The sequence below is a fragment of the Leptonychotes weddellii genome, chromosome 12 (genome assembly GCF_054177405.1).
Source record: "Leptonychotes weddellii isolate Sample4059 chromosome 12, ASM5417740v2, whole genome shotgun sequence".
Taxonomy (NCBI): domain Eukaryota; kingdom Metazoa; phylum Chordata; class Mammalia; order Carnivora; family Phocidae; genus Leptonychotes; species Leptonychotes weddellii.
Genome location: NC_138380.1, coordinates 6,426,688 through 6,441,300, shown reverse-complemented (window position 1 = coordinate 6,441,300; position 14,613 = coordinate 6,426,688). Strand labels below are relative to the sequence as shown.

The 14,613-nt window shown below is 40.2% G+C and overlaps 1 protein-coding gene across 12 annotated transcripts in view; it reads right to left on the bottom strand.

Annotated features, from left to right (window-relative positions):
* The window catches only part of EZH2 (enhancer of zeste 2 polycomb repressive complex 2 subunit), a 67,445-nt gene that overhangs the window by 28,088 nt on the left and 24,744 nt on the right, over positions 1–14,613 (bottom strand). For 2 of the 12 annotated variants that reach the window (XM_081799909.1, XM_081799912.1), the window contains exons 1-3: positions 11,142–11,265; positions 10,408–10,536; positions 1,138–1,316 (exon numbers count right to left, since the gene is read on the bottom strand). In XM_081799909.1, coding sequence (XP_081656035.1) covers positions 1,138–1,316; positions 10,408–10,477 — 249 coding nt within the window. In that variant the 5' untranslated portion in view covers positions 10,478–10,536; positions 11,142–11,265. Of the gene's footprint in view, positions 1–1,137; positions 1,317–10,407; positions 10,537–11,141; positions 13,842–14,613 lie in introns of those variants that run through there. The other 10 variants (XM_081799910.1, XM_081799911.1, XM_081799917.1 and 7 more) reach the window with 9 other exon arrangements.

Sequence of the window (14,613 nt, the reverse complement as noted above, 5' to 3'; positions counted from 1 at the left end):
GGCTTTAATTCTGAAGATTAGCCTCCTTTAGAGCTTGTGGGGGTGAGGGCAGCATGTTGCCTCTCCAACTCTAACTTACCCACCTGCTTTACTTAACATCTGAACCCAAGGTCATACTTAAGGCTAGACAGCTTAATATTCCATTCAACTACCAAACAGGAGGGACTTTACTTCATCTGTTTGCTCTAAGGATGTAGAAAATGCTCTGAATCTACTGAATGAGGTCCGCTGATTTTTCCCCTCAACAGAAAGAACTTAGAGAAGCACAAAAATAAGATAGCAAAGGCTGCAGCACTAGACCACCTCCAACCCTGCACCTCCGTCAGATCCCATCATCTCAACCCTGAGCCTATGAGAGTCACCAAGGGGCCAGAAATCAGCTCTCTGAGGGCAAAAGCAGCTGAGACAGTGTGGTTTTACTTCTCTGTCTCACAATTATACTCAGCACAGTGTCTCAAAAAAGAGTAGGCACTCAAAAAATGTTTCTGGAATGAACAGACTGCATTTGCTGATTTTGCCTAATGGAGATTTCACTCCAATTTCTCTTTAAGCTAAGAGAGCACCTACTTAGAAAATCGCAGGCCTATACCCACCTCATTATCTATATAGTATCTCTAGAAACCTAACCCATTCCTTAACTATTAACCTTAACTAATAACCATATTCCTTTCATTTATGAAATAATATTCAAATGCAAAAGCATTTGTTGGTAAAACAAGTTTGGGAATTCTTATTTATTGACTTAACAGGAAAATTACTCAAAAAATTCCAGTTACTTACCAGTAACTTTTTTTTCTTTGAAAATGTATCATCCTTGACAGTTTATGTAATTAAGTCTCATATCATTCAGAATACTGAAAAGGGTTTTGACCTCATGGGTCTCCAAAGCATTTTACCTGATCGGTCAAGTGTCCTGGACTCAGGAACTCACTAGGAGACCTACATCAACAAACAGAATTCTCCAATTCTCGTTCCTACTTGAGGATCACACAAGGAAGTTATTATAGGTGATTCATCATCAATGGTAAAGAAGGAAAAAAAAAAAAAAACTCTATTAGTTATCAAGGATGCTACATTTTCAGAGAAACACAGCTTACTGGTAAGTGACCGGGTTCCTCTGAGGATGGATAGACTTACATCAACCAGCTGGTACAATAGGCGACTGTGTGGCTGGACCACTGGGAGCTGGAGAGGGAAGTCAAGCCAAAAATAGTAGTTGTAGGAGTACACAACCAAACTGAGACTCTTGGCAGAAGGCTGGTTCCAAGTAAAAACTGTGTTATGGAAAATCGTAGAGGGAAGAGCAGGTGAATGGCCTGCAGGGAAGGGAAAGAAATTAAGACACCCTACTATGTGCCAAGCACTGTGCTAGAGATTTTACCAAAGTTAACTTCTTTAAAATCCACCACTACCCTATGAGGTCGATATGACTCCCCATTTTACAGTGGGACATCCCAAAGGAAAATAGCCATGGCTATCTGGTCTCTGAACAATCTTTAACATCAGAAGCGTGAAGTCCAACTTCCGTATAGTGGGGGGAAAAAAATACAGTCAGTTAGCCAAGTTAAAAATATTCTTGGATACTAGTTGATCCATTTAATTCATGCCAGAGACACAACGAACTGTTGATATTGTCTAATATCCTTCAGCCTTTCCAAGTAAAAACAGTAAGGAACCATCTGACATCTAAGGGGGTAAGGCATCAACTGCCACCCGAACTCTAGAGAAAAGCAGAGGATCATTTCTGAAACTGCCTCTATTCTTCAAAATCACAGCACAGAAAAGATAACACACCCAAATCTTAAGCTAGCCCTTCTGGTGAAAATGATAGTGTGTATAATTTAATTTCAGACTGCTTTTATGCAAAGAAGTCCTAAAGAAAAAAACTGGAATGAGTAAATACCAACTTTGGATCAAAAGAAGCTAGACAGAATGAGTCCCTAACCAGGTCTCAGAGGCTGATCAGGAGAAGGGGGGAGTACAAGACACGAGAGGTTCCAGTGGCAGAGGGTCAGTATTAAGCACCAGGAAGAAAAATTCCTCATCAAATCTTGACACAGACATATTCATACAAGCAGCTAATCAAGGGTGCTGGGGCTAAGGAATCAAAGAGTGGCTCATAACCAGATTGTAAATTATGTCCACTTTTGTTGTCAAATATGTTACAGAGCCATCCCGGATTGGCGGAAGAACCTTTCTACCTGCAACATAGGGCTCTTGCTTCTGAGTTCACTTAAGCATTACAGAAAGATAGCATCCTCTAAGTGTCAGTTCTTATACTTCTTTTCAGAAGAAAAGCGCAAGCGCGCGCGCGCGCACACACACACGCATTTAACATAGAACACAGAACATTTGCAATGCAATTTCAGGAAGTTTAGACCCTTAAAACTCTTCCCTGAATCCTAATTTGAAAAGCCTAATCCCGAATGAAAGCAACCATAAATATATCAACCTAGTTAATCCTATTAAAACCCAATGCACGGGGAAAACCCAACGCAGTCTGGGGTCAGAAGGGGCTGTATTAAATCACTCCCCATAATCTGCAGTTTTGCTACAAACTCCAGTTTTGCTGAAGTAACTGGAAACCAGAAACTGAACAATAGCCAATACGTACGTTTTGGTAAAACTACAGAACACCCAAAAGGCACATGAAGCAGCTAACCAGAGCTGTGCAAACTCAAATACCGAATTCAAGAACAGTCCTATGAGTGGGAAATAAGATCATTTCTGTCCCTTAAAAAAAAAAAAAAAACACACACTAAGAAATGGCAGACCGAGTACTACTGAAGCCCCTGGTTTCCATAAATCATGGCATCACGCTCGTTCTGAAGCTTCCAGGAGTGGATGTGGGGCTGAAAGCTACGGGGCAGCAGCAAATTACTGTGGAGAAGGCCAACACTGGCACCAGGCCATGGCCGCTGAGGAGAAGCACGAAGTCCGGGCTCAGGGGTTAGATCTGCTCAGAGGGTAGATCAGGGACCACCAATCAGGTCAGCCAAGCCTGCTGATTTTTGCAATAAAGATTTATAACTGCTTTTTGATTGTTCACTGACTATTTACTAAGTAGTGTTGCAACAATAGAAAGCTAAATAGAAAAATACTAAAAACCAAATCCCCATTGTTTATACCAAAGGAAATTCCTGGTAAGTGAAAACAACTAAACGGAAAGATAGAGAGGTAATTTATATAATCTTTACATTCTAAGCCTTTAGAAACACAGAAATCAAAAGAAATTCTAATTTGACTATATAAACATTTAAAACTTCTATAAATCAAAATATACCAGAAATAACATCAAAATGTGGGGGGGGGGGGAGGCGGGGGAAATCTGTAAAACATGATTTAAAAAGGAGTATTTAATAAATATACAAAAGTCCTTAAAAACCCTAAGAAACAGTCCAACTTAACAGATCCAACACCCTAACAGCCAATTATGAAATATAAACAAACAACAGAAACTTAACCTCATTGAATAAGTAATAAAAAGCAAACAAACTAGTAACTTTTTACCTATCACACTGACAAAGATCCAGAAGACTGGTATTATGCGTTGGGAACAGAGACAGACAGACACTACTATAAACAGGTGGTGGGGTATAGATGGAAAATCTTTTCAGGGAACACCGTGGTGACAGCCATAGAAATTTAAATATGCATATCCTCTTGACCAAGTTATTTTATTTCTAGGAACTCCTCCTACAAAATTACTCAAAGATACAAAGATGTAGATGAAGGGTACTGACCAAAATACTAACTGCAAAAGTAAAAAAATAAAAACCTAAATGTTCATCTATTAAGAACAGGGCAGTAATATATTCACAGTATCAAACACTGCATTCTTAGAGACCGAGGACCTGGAAAGACGTTGTAGAGTGATGGCCCAAAATGCAGAGGGTGGGGAGATGGGCACAATGGGGGAGGACAGTGAGACAGTTTCCAGTTAGGGAATGACTAAGTCACAGGAATAGAAGGCACAGCAGGGGCACCTGGGTGGCTCAGTTGGTTGAGCAGCCGACTCTTGGTTTCGGCTCAGGTCATGATCTTAAGGTCATGATCTCAGGGTCGAGGGCTCAAGCCCCTTTGACCTCTGCACTCAACAGGGAATATTCTTGAGATTCTCTCTGCCCCTCCCCCACACGCTCTCTTGCTCCCAACGTGCTCTCTAATAAATAAACTAATTAAAAAAAAAATAAAAGGCACAGCCTAGGGAACATTACCAATTGTACGGGTACAGTGTACGGTGACAGATGGTGGCCACACTGGTGGTGAGCACAGCATGAGGTGCAGAGAAGTTGAATCACTATGTCCTACACCTGAAACTAATGTAACAGGGTGTGTAAACTATACTCAAAAAAAAAAAAAAAAAATTGGGGGGGGCGCCTGGATGGCTCAGTTGGTTGAGCGACTGCCTTCGGCTCAGGTCATGATCCTGGAGTCCCGGAATCGAGTTCTGCATCCGGCTCCCTGCTCAGCAGGGACGTCTGCTTCTCCCCGTGACCCTCCCCCCTCTCGAATGTGCTCTCTCTCTCAAATAAATAAATAAAATCTTTAAAAAAAAATTTTTTTTTAAGTGATGGCCCAAATTGGCAGGCACATTTTATCTGGGCAGTAACCTTTTCAAATACAATATATTTTATTATTACTAATATGTTATATGTAGAAAAAGAGATGAGAAAGATTAAAAATCACAGAGGTTGGACTACAGGAACTTCTGCCTTCTGTTTCATGTATTTCAGTGTAATCTGAATTCTCAAGAGTCATTCTGCAGTGGCCTTTCGTCAGAGAGAACGACTGAAGTTTCATTAACCCGACAGATATTCACATGACCTGGTATAAAACTGCCTCAATCAATACAAGGTAACTCATGAAATCTGTCCAACCCTCCCAAAATGGTACTCCAATAATATTCTTTTATGAAATCTATTAAGATAAAGCAGAATCCTAAGCAGTAGATTTAAGTCAATCCATGTTATCCCAGAAGTTCTAGGTCTAGTAAAATTTTATTTCTTCAGAGCAATAAACAATTTAACAAAGCAGGCTAGACAAGCATTTCTTCTGCTTCAATCTGTTCTTAGAAGTAGCTGTCAAGGGCGCCCGGGTGGCTCAGTTGGTTAAGCGACTGCCTTCGGCTCAGGTCATGATCCTGGAGTCCCGGGATCGAGTCCCGCGTCGGGCTCCCTGCTCGGCAGGGAGTCTGCTTCTCCCTCTGACCTTCCTCCCTCTCATGCTCTCTGTCTCTCATTCTCTCTCTCTCAAATAAATAAATAAAATCTTTAAAAAAAAAAAAAAAGAAGTAGCTGTCAAAATTTGGTTTTGCATTTTGGGAAAAGAACTGATCTTTGTAGATCAGTGATCTTTGATCTTGATCAATGATCTTGATCTTTGTAGTCAGTTAAACAGCTGACTATGTGTGTATATAAAACACCAACTATATACACAATGTTCTAGAAGAAAAACAGCAAATTGAAAGCAACTTCTGCTGGTTTATTAGGTGCACAAAATAAACACCTGACATCTGTGAAAAATTCACTTTCCGAATATCAGATACAGAACGTGAAAAATTCACTTTCCGAATGTCAGATACAGAACCTTAAGTTAAACTCAGACATTAAGTATATGATATATATTTAATATGATAGTGATATATAAATGCAAACATCATAAGTGACCTTTCTTTTTTTTAAATGACCTCTTGGAATAGCATAAATCATTTACATTAGTTCCTTTCAAAAAAAAAAAGGAAATCCTCCTTTATGGTCATGTAAGAATCGTTCCATCTATTTCAGCCTAAGGAAAGCCAGAGAGGAAGCTAAGGCTACAGTGATCTGAAAAGTTGTATGGGTGGGAAGGACTGGCAGAGTTACCACAGGACTCAACTCTCCAAATAAATACCAATGAAAGGCAAAGAGCTACAGTAAGCAACTTGGAAACTAGTTCCTTGAGGCACCAAGAAAGGATGGCTGTGTTCAGACTAAGAACCATCCATCTCTTTCTAAGACATGAGAAAAATGACCTTGCTCCCTGCCGTATTTGCTCAAATGGCTCATGAGAACCTAGACCTACTGGTTCTACAATCCTGAAATTTACAAAGGAAAGAAAGCATGTTACTATGTTGAAAGTTGAGAGTGTACTTAAGAGCACTAAATTATATACTGGGTACACTAGTGTATCATTTTTTCTTTGTAAATAGTAACAAAAATTTCTATTTACAATTAACTGAGGAAAGTGCATTACCAGTCAATAAATAATGCAATCAAGTGTTTACATGTAAATGAGACAATGTTAGCCTTCTCCTTCAATAAAAATAGTAAGTCCAAACTGCAAACATATAACTTACATTGTTATTTTGATAGAAGACTCTCCACCACCCCCACAAAAAATGTGCAAATATCAAACGATAGATCATGAACTTATAGTCATTTCAAGTATTAATAAGAGGATCAAACCTGTATGTATAAAAATGTTTTACTTCTTCATAAATGCGAGGACTATGATGTCTTTCTAATGATCCTGCTGTGTTAGGCATCCTGAAGAAGCCCCACATGTAAATATACACTAAAAATTCTATTTTCATTAGTAAACAAGACACAAAATTCCTACAAGAACATAAATTCTCCTGGGAATCTACAAATGCATACTGGCAGGATATTTTTAAATTACTAAACCAATCATACCACTTGCCCAGAAGACAGACATAATTTGAGCAAGCCTCTCTTTCAGTCATAATACACACAGGTAATAAAAATCTTGGTATGGGGGCGCCTGGGTGGCTCAGTTGGTTAAGCGACTGCCTTCGGCTCAGGTCATGATCCAGGAGTCCCTGGATCGAGTCCCGCAGTGGGCTCCCTGCTCGGCAGGGAGTCTGCTTCTCCCTCTGACCCTCCCCCCTCTCATGTGCTTGCTCTCTCTCATTCTCTCTCTCTCAAATAAATAAATAAAATCTTTAAAAAAAAAAAAAATCTTGGTATGAAGATCAATGAAAATAAGCGCCATTTGGTTTTTAGCAAGAAATGGACAAATGGACAAAAAGAAATGCACTCATAAGAACTACAAGAGTTAACTCCTAAACCAGTTTCTTCATTAAAACTAGAAAAACAGACACACTGAAGAACAGGACTACCGATGCGAAGACTTAGAGAAGATCAAGTTTTTTACTGGTAAGACAAAGTAACAAAAGTCAACTAGAAGCAACGGGTTTTTGGGGTTTTGTTTTGTTTTGTTTTGAAGCAATGGTTTTTAAAAACAGCCACATACTCTATCAATAAGGTATGCATCCCTTGGTCTGTGCTCATCATTTAGTGACATTCTTAAGGTGACTCCTCCTTAAAGAGATTAACTAAAGAGCAAAGGAAATAAATGTAAAACATACCACCACTGTCTTCAAGAATTCAGGAGTATTTTTAAAAAGAAAAATATTGACACCTTCTGTATAAAAATTGTATGAGCAACACTGATTAGGTTCTGTAACCTCAACACCAAAAAATAAGTACCCACAAGTATCTTAGAAATACATATTAAGAAAACACTATACTGAAGACGGGGTCTCTAAGTTCAAGTGCAGGGCTCCTTGATCTGAAGTCAGCGTCTACAGCGGCCACTTCGTTAGATCAGGGAGTGTGAACTTTGTCAGATGTTCTTCACTAAAATAACCTAGATAAAAACCAGTCATTTTAAAACTGAGCACATCTACTTTACACGCACAGAAGGGATTAAAGTAGAAGACTTGAGTGAAAAACTGAAAATTGTCGTTGAACGGTCCTCATGCCGCAAAGGATTTAAACTGAAGACAGCACTTACAAAGGATCGGCTTATAAAAATAAGCAGTTAATTAAAACAATGTTATAACAGCACTTCCCAATGTTGAAAGCCACAGACTTTAGGTGTTTGGACCAACACTGCAGTCTGAACTTCTGCCAAGCCTACTACTAGGAAAGTCTTTGCAAAAACACACTAACTTTTATTTATCCTCCTGCTTCTGACCTACTTCAGACTCCAACTTTTAAAGCATATAAAAGAAATTGACATACAGCTGGGAATGCTCAAACTGAAGAAAAATAAAACGGGATACAGTCTCATCTACAAAATAAGGAGATTAGACAGAGATCATTAAAGTCCTTTTCAGTCCTAAAATTTTATTATTTTTATTGTGAGAACACCAAAAAGCTTATCACAAACTGCATAAACGTTCAGCTTCCAAAAGTCAGTGATAATGGTTTTAAAGGGGGTTGGGGGTAGGGGAAGTAAAAGATGAATCATTTGAAGCAGAATCAGCTATCAAGAGTAGCTCAAAAACTAACAGCCTTGACCAGGTCAGAGTTCCATGCAACAAAAACTGAGTTCCTAAGGCAGGGGTTGATTGCCGTCCTTTCCTCCTATTTTGTGAAAATGATTTTTCTCAATCTGCATGGGGTACTAAGTTTAGAAAACAATTCTGTTTTATTACATTTCTTCTTACTTTTTCTCACATAAAGTCACATTAAAAAGTTAGATATCTTTACATTTATCTCCATTTGACAAAACTAAAAGCAAAATTCAAGTAGTACTCATTTGAATGAACTGTCCTTAAAATTATATTATGAACAACTCAAGTTTATGTACATAAACAATGAACTGTACTCATTCCCTAATGAGTCTGAGCAAAGTGTGCTCTTCTGGGCCCACATCAGATCACTGGAGCAAGCAAACTGACTAGTCTTCCAAGGCCCAGTGTCCTCATCCAGGGGGAGAAAAAGGCCTAATACAACTATCACAAAGATTAAAGGAGGTTCATGTGTGCAGAGTACCCAGCACATTGCCAGAAATCATTATTGCTGTGAACTTTTACTTATAAGATGGGCTTTCAGTAGCATTTTGAGAGTCGAAATGGGGGGCAAAAAGTAAGTATTCCATGGGTGCCTACTTACTTCTCCACATCCCTAAGATCTATCCTTCCGGGGAGAACAAACAAGGTTTCTTTTTCCTTTACCCTCAAAATTTCCAAAAGGTCACCGGACAAAACTTTCCAAAGAATTACTTAGAAGCCCCATCCTTCTCCCTTTTGAGAACATTCTGACTTGCGTAGAAACGAATCCTTCACCCTTGGTGTATTAATAAAGTTATTTACCTCTACCAGGTAGGCCTGACCTGTCCCAGACGGTGCAGAAGGTGTCAGCAGCATAGAATACATATTTACACAACTGCAAGCCCAAGCTTTAAAGAGCTGTCACCTGACAAAATGAATAAATGACTAAGAATCATTCCAAGTCATGTGTCACCACCAAGACCACCAGAGCATGATCACAGTCATCACAGGACCAAGCTACTGTGACAGGACTGACAAGTCCGAGGCCAGCGTGTCTCATGTGCTAGCCAATTACTGCTTATTACAATTTTTTGTGAAGTATCACACCCTCACTGAAAACGTATTTTAGAATAGATCCCACTGTCTAGATGCTTCCTGTGTTTAGACACTCAGAGAAACAACCATCCACTGTGTGGTATGATGTACACTCCGAATCACTTCCTTCCTTCTTCTTGTTTGGGTGCCCTTTCCACCAGCATCCCACCTCCTACGTCGTGTTTTCCTGTATAGACAGGGACTTACACTGCAGTGCTTTACCCAAAACCCTACTGATCAGTTCGATACGTTTTTCAGATTCTGCCATTTTCTTTCTTTTTTTTTTAACAGGCTCCACACTGGGGGGGGGAGGGGGGGGGCTTGAACTCACAACCCTGAAATCAAGACCTGAGCTGAGATCAAGAGTCAGACACTTAACCAACTGAGCCATCCAGGTGCCCCAGGCTTCTGCCATTTTCTTTTCATTTTACTGCCACTGTGTTTTATGTGTCTTTTAATTATAAAACCTGCCATACATTTATTGCCTTCTTTTGAAAATAGGATTAAGATCTATCACCTTCCTTCAGAAAATGCTATAGAAAAGGACTTCTGATCTCTCAACATTGAATTTAAAAATTCTTAGAGAGCCTTAGAATTTGAACAAAACGTTCAAATAATAAAAAACTTTCATAGTCCATGAACATGAATGAAAAGGAAACATTTCTTATAGCATAGCTAATTTATATTAAAGGGCAGAAAAAAAAACTGAGTCAGAAAGCCTTGCTCTAAACAGTGATCTGATGAGGCCGTTAAAGAGCATTTAACTTAACAGTTTTTTTTAATCAACAATCCTATAAAAATCTACACACCTACCTGGTAACAGTGAAAATATATGCTAAACACTACAGCTCTCGTATAGGAGTAACTAGTAGGTTACCTAAGGCAGCCACTCATAGTTGCACATGAAAAAGAAAGAACAATAAAAAGATGGACATCCTGAGGTAAATGACTTCCTATCAATAACCAACCAACATTGCAACAGCAAAAACCAGAATGCACTGATAATTACTACAGTGCGTGAGTTAACCAACCTCCCTGGTCCCGCGCAATGAGCTCACAGAAGTCAGGATGTGCACAGGCTGTATCCTTCGCTGCTTCCATTCTTGGTTTAAGATTTCCGTTCTTTCCAAAATTTTCTGACGATTGGAACTAAACATACTCTTTAAAAAAATGAAGGAGAGGAGAAGAGAAATTGTTCATTGTTAGAAAATTCATAGTATCTCTAACGCAGGTTAAAATCTAGTGATTTCTCAAAAATAACAGGAGCATTCCTTCAAACACATACAGATTTTACACTAAACTGCAGTTTCCCACATTCGAATAACACAAAAGCACCACACGGATTATTTTATTAAGAGTGGGCGGGGACCAGAAAATCATTCCATCCTTTCTTTGTTAACATCATATAAAAACAAAATCACAATGACTTTAGAAACATAAAACCCTGAAACACATCCCTTTATATTTGGGTCCCCAATCTGCATGTGCAACACAAAGGATACACTAAAAAGATAGTGATTTCAAAGCAGAGTGACTAGCCATTAGATTACAATCTTTCCATTCTCGTTACCATGCCTGGGACCATCTTTAGGTTAATTAAGACAGATCAAGGCCCTGGGTTTCCCAGCCTTCATTTATCTTACTACAAATATGACCTTGGCTGAAAATGGACTTATCTTGCAAATTGAAACTTATCTTGGGGGCAGGGAGGGGACGATCCTTAACCTTAACCATGGGTGCGCTCCACAGAAGATAAAAGCTGTACCTTCACTTCGTCAGCCCGCCTGAACCGCTTGAGCTGCCGCAGTCGCATGTACTCTGATTTTACACGCTTGCGCCAACAAACCGGTCCCTTCTCAGATTTCTTCCCAGTCTGGCCCATGATTATTCTAAAAGCAATGGTTTCATATTAAAATCACTAATCTAACCAGCCTGAATATGATCACTTGTGCTTTCATCCCCAGCAAACTAACAATCAACAAAAGAAACAGTACATGATGCCGGTGACACGTGCAAGAAGAGTGCTCACTCGGGCTGCAGGGTTACATCCGTAAAACAGTTCGTTCACCGTCTAAGTTTTGATTGAATACAACTTTTAAAAGACATTTTTATTGACAAAGGCTCTCCACTCCTAAAAAGCAGCCGTCTTACGGAAATGTGATCCCATTACAGAAAGGAAGCATACTACAACAAGCTAGTTTTTAGTCTATGAGATCCACACTTCTGGAGGAAAAAAAAAATGTAGACACGTTACTCTAAGTTTTTCATCATTAAGTCAGCAGGTACAGGCATAAATGAATAACATAACTGAAAAGAGAAATGTGAAAAAGAAAAATGTACATGCAGCAATAAAGTAAAAAATATATAGTACAACGTACAACAAATGTACAAATGCAAGCGGTCCCCCGGAACACACTTTTAACCGTGCTTCTCGCCGTCAACACTGAGAAGTCTGTATTTCTGCCTCTTGTACACCTTCACTCACATGAGGGGCTTCTCGGCTAGCAAACCAGAAATGCAGCAAGTGCCAAGTAAATTCTTCAGCCTTATCTTCAGTTGCAGGCTCTAGGAACCAATTATGTTTAAATGTGGGGACAGCCTATAGTCCCCCAGGTGCCTAAGTCATCCGACAGAGTAGTCCCCATTTTAAGTCTAAACAAGTGTCCTCTTCTAGAACATCTGCTTCTCAAAGTATGAAAATCACACTTGTGCCTTCAAAAGATTAGGACATTTCTCTGTCAGACGGTGCAAAGGTGGTGCCACATTAGGGATGTTTGCTTTCATTTATCCAGGAACAAAGGAAAGCCGGAATTTTTTAAATAAAAGGGAAGGGGGAGACTGACATTCTGGAAAGAGCCGCTGAGCAGCAGAGGGGGTTAGGCAGGGCTGCAGTAATCTTTGCACAAGAGAGGAGGGTAGCTTCTCCCACCTCCCACCACACTGGTGATGAGGAAAGTAAAGGAATTCAAGAGTCACTTAAGAGAAAACTTGGTGATGACTTAAATATGGGAGTGGATGGTGTTCTGGCTTGAATAGCCAGTAACTAAGCAGGGCTTCATTTACCTGTCCACATAAAACCCTCGGGCACAGAGAAATCACCTAAGGAGACAAGATTTAGAGAAAACAGGCCGGAGGTCAGTGGGTAACTTTCTGTCAGAATACCCACCCACCAATGACAAAGAAAGCAGCCTCGTGGATTACTCAGGCTGAAAGAGGGGCGAGATAAGCACAGGATAACCGACTACTAGGAACCCGGCCCTGAATATACCAAGATAAATGACACAGAACTTGCCCTCGTGGAGCTTAGGTCCCACCCAACAAGCTGAAGAGAAGAAAATACAGTATGAGACATACAGGAAAAAGTCCAGGGGAGGGAGTGGCAGGAAAGGTGACAACTCAACCTTCAAAGTTGAGCTGGATTTCCAAAGGCCAAGAAAGAACAGAAGGGACCCCAAGGTATGAGCAGGGAACAGCTGGATATGGGGCTCTGCCAAGATAACAAAGATGGACACCAAACTAGCTGAAGACCCCAAATTACAAGCACTGAGGGAATGAGAAGAATGAAGAGATTTCAGAACTTGAGCTAAGTTAGTTGGATGAGGCCACAGAGATAACTGAGAAGGTTCCAAGCGTGACCTTGCCTTTGGGAGCAAAGGCAGACCCAGAAAGACTGGACTCAGGAAGATGACCCCATCTTTGAGGCAAAGTACAAGTGAGGATGACAGAAGATGGTGAGGTAGGCCAAAAAGACACCGAAGTCAGGAAAAAATGGGCTTTATTTAAGAAATAACTGTGGTAATCGTTTGCTTTCATATCTGCTAGTTAAGAGATGAGCTCAAGTAAGTCTATACAAATTATTTTCAGACCTGTAGCACTTCAAAGGCCTAGGAACTAGAAGGGAAAGCCATCAGATAAAAAGGGATTATCCTGCTTCATTAGCTCCCAGACTAACCCACAACTAGTCCATCCGCAGCCTTGACAAATTCTCGGTCCTGTGCAGGTGATGCCCCTGCACCTGACGGAACTTGGGAGCAGGGTCCTGGCACTAACTTGCCCCCAGCGTGCGGTACCCGGGGGTACCACAGTTCATTTAAGGTGCACATCTGCGCTGGTGAAGAGAGAGCGTTACATCAGTTAGCATTCCGTGTTTTCATACTAGAACCTCCCTGTGGAAGAGTGTGGAGTCCCTTCCATGGTGTTCCTACCATTAGTAACAACGTCTCTGATGAAGTATGTCACAACAAAAGTCTCTCTGACCAAAAGTATTAATTGTACAAGTTGCAAGATAAGAACACAACATTTCAAAATTGATTCTGGAACCAACCTCTCTGTAAGATGGCATGTATGGCAAGATTTCCATGTTTAGAAATTTCACACAGCTCTTCCAAATAAAGAAGTATATAAGTGAAGGTATTAAGCTACAGGATGATCTGGTAACTATGCACAATAGAGAGAAATAAGAAAAATTACGGTATGGGTGCCTGGGTGGCTCAGTTGGTTAAGCGGCTGCCTTTGGCTCAAGTCATGATCCTGATCCTGGAGTCCCGGGATCGAGTCCCGCATCGGGCTCCTGCTTGGCGGAGAGTCTGCTTCTCCCTCTGACCCTCCCCCTTCTCATACTCTCTCTCTCTCTCTCTCTCAAATAAAAATCTTTTAAAAAGAAAAGAAAAATTATGGTAATTCACCTATGGGAATTATCCAAATACAAGGATCATGACCTCTGAATAACAATCTAAGAAATAAATCTAAAAGTGTGCAGACTGTTCTTTGAACCCATAGGGATAAACAGGGTAGTCGACTAAAAAAGTAATGAAATTTAAGGTACCATTTAGAAGAATGTTTTACAATAAATCCCCTCCCACTATCATAGCATTTACAACATATTAAAATCGTATTTTCATGTTTTTCACTCCAGTTCATCCCCACTGGAAGTTCTTCAGTATCAAGAACCATTCTTATTCATTTTAAAATCTCAGAGCCTGGCTTGGCCGCCATCATGAACGACACAGTAACTATCCGGACCAGGAAGTTCATGACCAACCGACTACTTCAGCGGAAACAGATGGTCATTGATGTTCTTCACCCCGGAAAGGCAACAGTACCTAAGACAGAAATTCGGGAAAAACTAGCCAAAATGTACAAGACCACACCAGATGTCATATTTGTGTTTGGATTCAGAACCCATTTTGGTGGTGGCAAGACAACCGGCTTTGGCATGATATATGATTCCTTGGATT